The sequence below is a fragment of the Xenopus laevis genome, chromosome 9_10S (assembly GCF_017654675.1).
Source record: "Xenopus laevis strain J_2021 chromosome 9_10S, Xenopus_laevis_v10.1, whole genome shotgun sequence".
Taxonomy (NCBI): domain Eukaryota; kingdom Metazoa; phylum Chordata; class Amphibia; order Anura; family Pipidae; genus Xenopus; species Xenopus laevis.
In genome coordinates, this window is record NC_054388.1 from 67,639,243 (window position 1) to 67,651,352 (window position 12,110).

General features: G+C 42.3%; 1 protein-coding gene across 1 annotated transcript; it reads left to right on the top strand.

Moving 5' to 3' along the window:
- Positions 1–6,142: 6,142 nt before the first annotated feature.
- sp9.S (Sp9 transcription factor S homeolog) lies at positions 6,143–10,315 on the top strand. The gene is made up of 2 exons (XM_018238873.2): positions 6,143–6,293; positions 8,470–10,315. Exons 1-2 carry the CDS (start codon positions 6,273–6,275, stop codon positions 9,712–9,714), a joined length of 1,266 nt encoding a protein of 421 aa, XP_018094362.1. The 5' UTR covers positions 6,143–6,272; the 3' UTR covers positions 9,715–10,315.
- The last annotated feature ends 1,795 nt before the right edge of the window (positions 10,316–12,110 follow it).

Sequence of the window (12,110 nt, forward strand, 5' to 3'; positions counted from 1 at the left end):
GGTCCTGCTGGACCTTGTCTTGTATCCTAATGTAAGAGTAACTAGAGATGTAGTTGAAAGTTGGTGCCCCTAGACTTTATACATGAGACCTGCTGGACCTTGTCAAATATCCTAGGTACCATCTGTATTTTGATACTGGTCTTCTTCTCTAATGTCACACATCTTCTGCAACTAGTGGGGGAGTCACTTGGACTCATTTGACAAAATGCATTTAACGTGTCCAAGTTGGACACGTTAAATGCATTTTGTCAAATGAGTTGTTTCAGGGCCATGGAAGATGCTTACTACTAGACTCATCTCAATTACTGACTGGATTCTTTAACTTATTCCAGGTAAGTCCTCATAGTCGTTCTCCATTTGTTGTTTAACTGCTCAAAACATCCCTACAATACTGTAGGTTTGGAGATGATGTGGGTGAGAAGAATCAGAGGAGAGCAGAAGCTTAGTTAGGAGACACATTAGGACAATGATAGATGAGCCATTAATCTCCTCTACAGTGGGTGACAAATCTTCTCAACATGCTTTACCGCCAGCAATAATATAAATCGCCAGTGGGAAAACACGAGTCACTTCAGCTTTCCTGAGTAGCACGGAGCTTTCTCTCAAGGAAACTTGGCGGCAACTTTGCACGTGTATGTTTCCCCAGCGGGGATCACATGTGAGCTTCTGGGAAAGCATTTGGAGGAGATTATGATTAGTCATTTTTGTTTTTCTGAAGGGGGCTTGTAAAATGAAGAGAAGAATTATCCCTATGTGAATGGCAGATGTGAGGTCACCATGTAGCCACGAAAAGTGAGATGTAAGGGGAAATAACCAGCTGGCATTAGAGATCCTGTAATATACTTGTATGGTTAGCCAAAATTAGTAATATTATTGTTCAAAAACTAACTTATAGTTAGCACCAATGCAATTATCTAATACCCAAAATTCCTTGGGCTCCAGCACCACAGTCCAAGTAATGTATCCTGCTGTAAACCTCATGCCCCTGGGCTCCAGTTCCACTGTCACAATGTAATTATTCCAGTGATTCATGATAATTCAGGCTGATGGCAGACGTGGCGATTAGTGATGTGCGGGTTGGGTAAAACCCGCACCTGACCTAAACCCGCCTTCCCTCCACCAGCAACCGCCCGAGCCCGACTTCCGGGTTCCTTTTATAGACCTGCGTCACCCACCCTGCCGATGATGTCACAAAAGGGGTGGGGCGAGCAGGCGTGCAGCTATAAAATCGGAAGCTGTATCGGAAACTGGCGGTGTAAGGTGGCGAATGGGGGTGCGAGGTCGACCCGAACCCGACCCTGCGAGTATCGTGCCGGCCCGCACATCACTAGTGGTGATTAAGGGAAATTAGACGCCCAGCGTCAAATCTCCACTTCTTCAGGCGACTAATCTCCCCTAAATGCCTTCCCGTCGGCAAGAATGTGAATTGCCAGCTCGGATCGCTTCGGTTTCTGAAGTCGTCCAAGTTGCCTCACAGGGGTAGCAGACAACAGTGCTGCTGTTCTGCGTTTCATTCCAGCCAAGGCACTATCTGCAAGAAGCTTGTATGTTCTTGCTGTCTGTGTGGGTTTCTTCTTACTTCAGTTTCCTTTAACTATATACATCCAGGCAGGTTAATTGCCTCCTGATAAAACTGCCCCTTGTGATAGGGACACAAGATTGTAAGCACTGTAGAAATGTGCCACTATATAAATGCTAGTAAAAATATATCCTGCAATGGTCAGATACCCATAGTTCCCTGGGCCCCAGCACCATTGTCACAATTATTCTACCCATGCTCCTCTGGCTTTCAGTGCCACTGTGCCAATGTAACTTTCCCAGTGACTTCTACTGCTGCAGCCTGATTCCCTGAACTCCAGCTCCAGTATCACAATATTACTATACCAGCTATTTCTCCTGCTGCAGCCTGATTCAACTGAACTCCAGCTCCAGTATCACAATATTACTATACCAGCTATTTCTCCTGCTGCAGCCTGATTCAACTGAACTCCAGCTCCAGTATCACAATATTACTATACCAGCTATTTCTCCTGCTACAGCCTGATTCCCTGAACTCCAGCTCCAGTATCACAATATTACAATACCAGCTATTTCTCCTGCTGCACCCTGATTCCCTGAACTCCAGCTCCAGTATCACAATATTACTATACCAGCTATTTCTCCTGCTGCAGCCTGATTCCCTGAACTCCAGCTCCAGTATCACAATATTACTATACCAGCTATTTCTCCTGCTGCAGCCTGATTCAACTGAACTCCAGCTCCAGTATCACAATATTACTATACCAGCTATTTCTCCTGCTGCAGCCTGATTCAACTGAACTCCAGCTCCAGTATCACAATATTACTATACCAGCTATTTCTCCTGCTGCACCCTGATTCCCTGAACTCCAGCTCCAGTATCACAATATTACTATACCAGCTATTTCTCCTGCTGCAGCCTGATTCCCTGAACTCCAGTTCCAATATCACAATATTACTATACCAGCTATTTCTCCTGCTTCCTGCCTGATTCCCTGGGCTACAGCTCCACTGTCACCATGTAACTCTCAGTGATTCTTGTGCAATGGTCTGGGCTCCAGCACCTCCTTCCCAGTAATTCACCTACAATGATCTGTTACTCATACAGTACTCCCCTGGGCTCCAGCCCCACTGTCACAATATTACTACCCCAGTGATTTCCCCTGCACACTGCCTGATTCCACTGAGCTTCAGCTGAACTGTCACAATGTAACAATCTCAGTGATTATTTTGCAATTGTGTTGGCTCCAGCACCTCTAAACCAGTCTCCTACAATATTCTGATACTAACTACACCCCTGGGCTCCAGCACACGCCCAGTGTAAATGTCCCCCTTTTCTGATACCTATACCCCTTCAGATAAACTTTTTATTTTTTATTTCCCTCCTAGAACACAAGCTGAAAGCCTTCTCAATAATTGCAGTCATTAAAATCATCAAACACGGTGGATTCACTATGTATGTATGTGTGTATATCTCCATTTAAAATTACAGTTTGTCTGGGTATAAGATTACATTAGGCTGGATGCAGCTCATGCATTCGGGCTAAATATGCGAATCAACAAACTGGATCTGTGTGTGTAAATATGTCTGTGTGTGATGTGCCTGTGATATATATATATATATATATATCTATATATATATATATATATATATATATATCTATATATATCTATATATATATATATATATATATATATATATATATATATGTATATATATATATATATATATATATTATACACCTTGAAACCAGACAACAGAGGGGCAATTATGAATCATTATTTTTATTTGGTGACATTTCGTTACTGGGACTGTTTAGATGAAATGACCGGTGATAGTTCCTCTTCTTCTGGTGTGAGTGGAGTGGACAGAGATCTGTATAAATAGTCCCATTCGAATGTATTTGCAGATCCTCCCTCCTTTTCCTACAGAGAAGGTACAGGGGCTGGCTCCCTTCCCTGAAGGTGTTAATTTATCAGCATCAGTTGATTTGATAATAACCAGTCGATTGTATAAAATGTAAATGAAAGTATAATTATAAAATATGGTATCTTAAGGTGCCCTGCTGCTGATGAATGGCAGGATACTTATTATTGTTGCCTGATGTGAAACACCAGACTCCTTCGTTCTGTTGCCTGGGAAAAAAAAGACATTCTGTAGGTTTCTGCCTTTTTTTTTAAAGAATTGTTTATTGCCACCTTTATTACACTATGAAATAGACTGGACAAATCCCTACGAATAATCTGCTCTCCATTGACAGGAGAACGGATACAATATTAACTTATCCCCAACAATGGGAACTGATTAGCCAGCACCAACAAATGCTAATTATTTTTACTTTTTTATTTTAAATAGGCATTACTATTGTTTAACCATCTGGGTGCCGGCAAGCACATATCCAATGTCCAATTAATTTATTAATATAATAATAATGTTATATAATATATAATATTAATAATGTATACACGTATGAAGTGAGGATGTAGAAGAAAGGAACATTTCATTTAATATTTAAAAAAAAAAGTAAATTAAAAAAAATTATATATATATATAAATAAATATATGCACTGGCCGAGGAAGGTAACATATAGCGATATCTGGTCTCCCACAATCTGAGAAAAAAAAGGTAATTTTTAATTGAATATTAAAGCATATAAAATACATGTAAAAGGGAAGGAAGAAGGTGTGTTTCAATTGCTTCCAATTTGTTGCTTTAAAATAAAAAAAATAAAATAAAAATCATTTCAACTCAGTAACTCACTAGAGGGTTCTTTCACCCCACATTCTCGTCTTAGTCAAATTTGTTTATGCAGAATCGACATTTAATAGGGCTAATTGCATTGCAGTTAAATTGCCCTGATTGCAGCAAAGGGAAGCAATTTGTGAGCTCTCTGTCTGGCTTTGCAAGAAATTGTTCTATATTCACCTCTTAGAAAGAAGTGGAGGTTTAAAGGCACAGACTCTGCACAAATTGCACTTGGCTTGACTGGTTGCATTCAGCCACTATAATAGAAGTATTATTTGACCGCTTTGAATAATGTAAAAACGTCGGATGAAAGCTATTCTCCCCTCCTCAAATTGCTTTTAACTTTTAAAAAGGACGATGATTCTCTCCAACTCAGGCTTTTGTTATGCTGTCATTATTCCCCAAATGTTTTAACAGCCATCTCCCCACTTTAGCATAATACCCCGAGCTTTGTTTTAGCAACTGCACTGGCAGCCAGGGGAGAAATTCAGCTCAACCATCGACTTGCTTGGAACAATATTTCGTAATTTGCGAATAAATGCGAAATAAAACGAGCAGCTATGTGACAGTTAATCCAGAGCTGAAGCTAATAAAATTACATAAAAATTACAGTACAGTAATGGGAAGGGATGAATGAGAAAATAATCTAAATTGCAGGTAGAGTAATGGTATGCTTTATATGCCTTTATTTATTTATTTTAATTAATTAATTAATTAATTAATAGATAAATGAATAAATAAAACAAAAAACAAATAAATAAATGAATAAATAAATGTATGAATAGATATGTAAAAGAAAATGTGAAAATGACCCTGTGTGAATAGATCCAGGGATCCTTAGGACACCTCCCTAGTAGAAATAAGACTGGATTGTGCTTCTAGATTCACCTGTTGTGGGCTGCTATGTTCCTAGCATTTGGATCATTGATATTTCGATTTATTTTCCTTCTTGGTGACAAATAAAGAAGTCTTGGTCATCTCCATACTCATCTGTGACAATTCCCCAGCATCTCACATGACAAGGGGCACCAAAGTGATTTCTCAGCCTCCCTTGGGGATATTTCAGGAGCGAGCGATTAGATATGAAGCTGGAACCTGTCAAAGGAAAGAAAAATAAAACATTGCAGTAGGGGAAAGATTAGAAGAGGGGTGTAGAGAATTAACTTCTAAGAGGTGATGCCTTCAAACGAAATAGGGAAAGCAGAATGAAATATCCTGCACCCCTGGCAGGTCCCAGCTTGACTCTTTGCTCAGGTCAATTTTGATGTTTAAATTTGGGTCTTGTAAAACAAATGAGAAACCACCAGGCAGGCGTGGGATACCAGCTCTGCTTCCCTTTTCTCTTATGCGGATTCTCCATTTAACTTGAACCTGCTAGAAAAAAAAAGTCGATTGTGACATCATTTTCTTTTTCGGATGCAAAACGCATTATTGATCGGCAATGGGATGGAGACAAATATTTATAACAAGCTCAGAAGAAAGGATTAAATTGACCAGCTACTGATTTGTAATTAACCACCCAAGCCCCCCTTTGCCTTCTTCATCAGATCTGTCGGCACAGAAACACAGCACAATGTGCCTAACAGTCAGGACATATCCCAATCAATCCCTATAGGTTTCACTAAGAAACAAACGGCATCTAGATGCCAATGGGTTGCTGTCCTTTTTTTGCAGCCACAGGGGAGGGCTGAAAGTCGGATTTCTGGAGCCCAAAGCAATAGAAATTCCAGACCCCGCTCTCTGCCATCGGTTCACAGATGTCTTGCTTCTCTTCTTTCTGATTGGCTGCGACGCTCCTCCAGTCGGCGTTCCGCCCTTCCTGATTGGTGGAGAGCTGCAGGCAGCGGTACTTCAAAGCAGCGGCTGGAAGGGCTTAGAAGTGAGTTGGAGGCAGTAGGAGGAACCTCAGTCTGCACAAGTTGTGTGAGGAGAAGGGAGCACCCTGCCTGGCAGCACCTTATCCCCACCCAGGCACCCTGATCTCTATCCAGGGCCAAGGGACGGGCTATGGCTACTTCGATACTTGGGGTAAGTTTGCTTCCACTCTCTCGCCCAGCACAGGTGTAGCACAGGAGAGGGACAGAAAGTTGCAAGGAAGGGCCACAGTCTTTTACTAGCTGAACTAAAAATATAAATATATATATTATAATTAAATGTTCAGATGTGGTGCTCCTAAGAAGAACCTTATGGGGGGGCACACACATGTACAGATATTACTGGCAGCTTTGCTTCTGGGTTACTGACTGGCACTCACAATTGCTGGTGACTTCAGTTCTGTCATTAGCCAAGTGCCAAATGTATTAGCCGCATTACTCTTGCCATTTATCTGGCTGGTTGTATGATTACCTCTCCCTCATGCCATACTGCTTGCTCCTGTTAGTCTATTCCCTTTGTGGCTTGGCACCCACTCTGGTAATTTGGTACCGCCAAAGCCGCCGGCATTACTTGGCATTGCCACTAATCCTGATAATACCTTACAGCCTATATACCATTATACGGCCTGGTATTGACAGTGCCTGGTAGTGCCACCGACAGTAATTATTTGTCTGGCAATACCAATGCCTGGCACTTAAAACTTAAACATATAGTGCCTAGAACTGCTGCTAACTCCTGAATAAACTCAGTGGCTTTACACGGATATTGCCACTGAGTCTGGTATTATCTGGCACTAGCCCTGGCATTGGGAGGTAGTTACACTCATATTGCCCGACACTATCTCTTAAACAGATGTCGACTGGCAGTATCACCAATTGGTAATAAATAAAACTTCATTGCATGCTGCTAGCCTGGCATTGTCAGTAATGATACTACTGCCTGACACTACTTCTATGACTTGCCATTGCCTTTAAAACGGGCATTGTCTGACACTGACACCACTATGGATATTGCCTGACGCTGTCACTATCATGGTTATTGCCTGGCACCCCTGCCCATCTATTTAGTATTTAGATACTTCAGCACTTGGGTTGAATTAACTTAAGCCCAGAACTGTCTCCTCCGTTCCCTTGAAATACATGAACTAATATTGTCAAGGAATTGACTGTAGTCGCTCCCTCGCTACGATTAGATTGTTGTAAATCGCTCATTTTGGATTGCTCTTTCGGAATTCATATGCAAATTCATATGCAATTGCGAATAATTTCCATTCACGGTCTTTATTGTACCCCTGAACTCAAAGAAAAAAAAAAAAGAATTGCAGCCATAAAATGTTTTATTGGCACTTTGATTTCAGACATAAACCTGATCCTAGTGTAAGTTCTCAGGAGAGGGACTCGGTTTCAGGGATAATGGCTAGAAATGGTAACCTACCCCCAATTAGCAAGAAGAGAATTCCTGCCACAGACAACACCATTTGTAAAAAAGGATATCTCAGCTGACAGGATACCCCATTTATACAGGGTCCAGTTCCTGATATTAAAATCAGGTGGAGCGGATTCCTGACCCCTATTTTTAATCTCAATAGTAGGGCTAATTCTAAAAGCTGGGAATATTAGTCTTGGGATGTGCGCTGGGTGTGACATTGGTTTAAATCAGCAGGAATTGGGCAGTTGATATGGGCTCTAATTATGTAAGGACCACATTGAAGGGTTTGGTGATTCTGGGAGGGCTTCTTTGTGCCTGGTATGTGGAAGTGTCAGGGACTTGGGTTATGGGTCACTTGGAGGGAGCATTAGAGGCAGCACATGGGGGGGGGGGGCTTTGTGTAAGTGACCACACTGTGGAGTTGCCCCACTGGGGGAGGGGCACTGAAGCAGGGGCAGCATGCAGGTCAGTTAAGTGAGGTTTGGGGAGAATGCCTAGTTACCCTCTAACCTAAGGCGAGTTTCAATGACAGTTGGGTCTCATAACGGGAGTTTTATTTAAGGTCACAATTTTTCTTCAAACTGGAAATGAAGGTGACACAGGAGAGATGCATCTGTAATTTTAAAAGTTAAAGGGACCCCCGACCAAATGTTGCACATGAAACGGGACTTTAATCAACTTAGTCAGAAAACTGCACCTAGAAAGTGTCCAGCAGTAGTGGGAGTAGCGGGGTAACTTTTGGGTGAGGTTGCTGCTAGCAAGCATTAGTCAATATAATTGGATCATGGTTCTGTAAGAGAAATAGGAGTAGAAAGTGAGGGGTGAACAGACAGGGTTCACCTACTAATCTTTTCTACACCTACTAATTGTTTTATATAATAATGTTTTTTGTCCTCTTTAGGAAGAACCGAGATTTGGTACCACTCCCCTAGCCATGTTGGCCGCCACCTGCAATAAGATTGGGAACAGCAGCCCCCTGAGTAGCCTCCCGGAGTCCAGCGCCTTTGCCAAAGGCGGATTTCACCCCTGGAAACGCTCCTCGTCCAGCTGCAGCCTGGGCTCAAGCCTCGGGGGATTCGCAGTAGCCACCAACAGGGCCTCCAGTGCCCTAACCGGGGGAACAGCCGCAGCCAACAGCGCTTTCTGCCTGGCCTCCACCTCCCCAACCTCATCTGCCTTCAGCAGTGACTACAGTGGACTCTTTTCCAGCGCCTCGGGGGTGTCCCCGCAGGAATCAGCCGGCCAGTCTGCTTTCATCTCCAAGGTTCACGCCTCCGCGGAAGGTCTGTACCCGCGCGTGGGAATGGCTCACCCGTACGAGTCCTGGTATAAGTCTGGCTTCCACTCGGAGGTGTCTGGAGGCGCTTCGGCCTGGTGGGATGTACACGCTGCTGCTCCCAGCACTTGGCTGGAGGTACAGAACACGCAAGGGGCCCTCCATTCTGGGGCTGCCGCACATGGACAGCTCGGAGCTTACAGTCCGGACTTCAGTTCTCTGACCCACTCGGCTTTCAGCTCCACCGGCGCCTCTCACCTGCTCCCAGGGGGTCAGCACCTACTCACCCAAGACGCCTTCAAGCCGGTGCTGCCCTCCTATCCGGACTCTGGGGGCCCCATTCTCGCCGGGGCAGCAGGGGCGGGAGCAGGGGGGTCAGGGCGTTCAGCCAGAAGGTATTCAGGCCGGGCCACCTGCGACTGCCCCAACTGTCATGAGGCAGAAAGACTGGGGCCAGCTGGGGCGAGCCTGAGGAGGAAGGGGCTGCACAGCTGTCACATTCCCGGCTGCGGTAAGGTTTACGGCAAAACGTCTCACCTGAAGGCGCATCTGCGTTGGCACACAGGGGAGAGGCCCTTCGTCTGCAACTGGCTCTTCTGCGGCAAGCGATTCACTCGCTCCGACGAACTTCAGCGGCACCTGCGCACCCACACTGGGGAGAAGCGCTTTGCCTGCCCTGTCTGCAACAAACGCTTCATGCGCAGCGACCACCTGAGCAAACACATCAAGACGCACAACGGGGGTGGAGGGGGCAAAAAGGGAAGCGACAGCGACACAGACGCCAGCAACTTGGAGACCCCGAGATCTGAATCCCCTGAACTCATTCTGGAAGGGGTTAGGCCTGGAAAGGACGCTGAGAATGACTCCTAGGAGGGGGGCACATTATAGACTTCATCCTGGGGGTTCAGCCTGTTTATGGCGACTAAAACCCATAAAGACGCCTTAGAAATATGACTGATTTTTTTTTTGGGGGGGGGGGGTTCATAGCTACTTGTTGCTCGTGTGCACTGGACCCTTTGTACTGGCAAAGGCAAACTGGAACTAGAAAATATCGCACTTCGAGACTTGCTCTTTTCATGAAAACGCTCAATAAAAAACAGAAAATCCATCTGATTCCTTTGTGGATTACGACACTAACACCCCCCCCAATGAGATCTCTTAGCAGTTTAACAGTTTTTTTATGATCAAAAATCCCAATTCATCTTTAAAACGCAGAGAGGATGGAAGAAAATGAGGGGAATATTTGGGACGATTTCTTCTGTATTTCCAATTGTCTGTATGAAAACAGGTTTCATATAGGTCTTGTTGATTTATTATTCCTTTTTTTCTTCCATTGTAAACGTTTATTCCAATCATTTCTTGTGGATTCCAGAAATTCAGGATCATTTTTCCCCCTTTTTTATGATGCACTTTGTGAAAATCAATATATATATATATATATATATATATAAATAAGAGATATTTAAAATGTTGATTTAACATTTCACTCAGACGCTTAAATTAAAAAAAAAATCTAATTTAAATGCGTTTATCTGTATTATAGAAAAAAAAACCTGGTCATATTTTGATTTTCGTATTAAAGACTTCTGATCATGAAATTAAATTCCTTGTTTTTTTTTGTTTATTTATTTATTTATTTATTTTTAAAACAGAGATGAACATATTATGTATATATAGAGAGAGAGAGAAAGAGAGATATTTTTATTAAAATATAAACAATTCTCAGTGAACTGTAAATTCAATTCAATTCCTTGGGGGTTTTTTTTGTTTATTTTTTTTTAAAACAGGGACGAATAACTGAGATATAAAATATTATATATATACAGAGAAAGAGATATTTGTGTTAAAATAGATACAATTCTCAGTGAACTGTAAATGAAACGAAATATAACATTACAAACCTGTGTCCAGAATAATTTCAATAGATAAAAAAAACGGAATAAAGGGTAATAATAATAGATTGAAGAAATCTCGGTTTACAGATGATCCCAGTGGAAGCCCTAGAATAAATACCCTGCAGCAGACATTCCAAGCTCAAATAGAAATCTTGTTCCCTGTTATTAATTTTGACTTTGAACACAGAGCAACCCCATGTGTGTTGTATTCCCTCATTAGAGATTCATGTCTTATCAAATACCTAATTAATCTGCTAGACATCATTTGTCCTGACCAACTTTATCTAAGCTAGTCCAGGGGGAAAAAAACTAAAAATCTTCCCTGGGACAAAACATCCCTTGAAGATCGATTTTAATTGTCCAAATTAACTGCACGAAATTTGCATGTCAAACGGTAAAGGGCAAGTGGAGATAAAATGTAAGCGATTTGAAAGCTTCTAAAATAAGCACTTAATTTGATAACTGAGCCTTTTAACGGTAGGAAAGCACCCTCTCCTTTATTATTCTCTTCTATGTATTTTTCCAAAGGCAGGCCATCTATGCAAATATTCTGTGGACGCTATTGAGGGGGTTCAAGGATATTCTGGACTTCTTTGTGATTATCCAGTGCAGCGTCTTATGCAGAGAGAGAGAAAAAGGAGTCAGGAATAATTAAAGTCTGAGGATCAGGCCTGGGAACACACTCGGAAGAGGAATCTCATTTAGACAGCTTCTTTCAAAATAAGGCACTGTTAAATTGACCAGAAGGCAATTATTGAAATGAAAATGATTTTAACTGGTGTTTGTCTTGTTTCCAGCCACTAAAAGGGGGAAAAAATGCTAAATTAAAGTCATTTGGGTTTCTTGAAATAAAAAAAGAAAAGGAGGCAGACATTGTGTGCTGGAGACAAGGACAGGGAGCAGTGGAAACACGTATAGAAAGGAGGTGACAGTTGTTCATTTCAGTACAAGTCGCAATTACAAGTGCTTTATGATCTGGGCAAACGAATTTGTTGAAATTGTAGCCACACATTTACCCTAGAAATTTAAAATGTAAACATTTTCTATTTTTGCCTGAAAATGTAATAATAAGAGTTTGTATTTCCTTTCGACTGTCATGCTGGTAATTAGCAATGGCTAAGTTTAATTGGCTTATTATTCATCACTCATCCCTTTAGTAAATGTATGAAATTCATCTTTTGGACGTTTTTGTCTCTGAGTTTTAGTTCCTTTTTAACCTCTTCAGTGCAGAACAAGGGAGGGAAGAAATGAATGAGATCAGGAGCTGTGACAGGCTTTGGGTGGCAGGACTCAGTTCAGTGATCAAGAAGGAACTGGGGAGGAGGGTTATAGCTCTGCCCTGGGGGGTCAGACAAATGCCTATCAATGGAG

Excerpts from the sequence above, each read along its gene's own strand:
- sp9.S (XM_018238873.2), top strand. The coding sequence starts at position 6,273 with ATGGCTACTTCGATACTTGGG. Across the intron at positions 6,294-8,469 it reads TGGCTACTTCGATACTTGGG|GAAGAACCGAGATTTGGTAC; the intron begins GTAAGTTTGCTT and ends TGTCCTCTTTAG.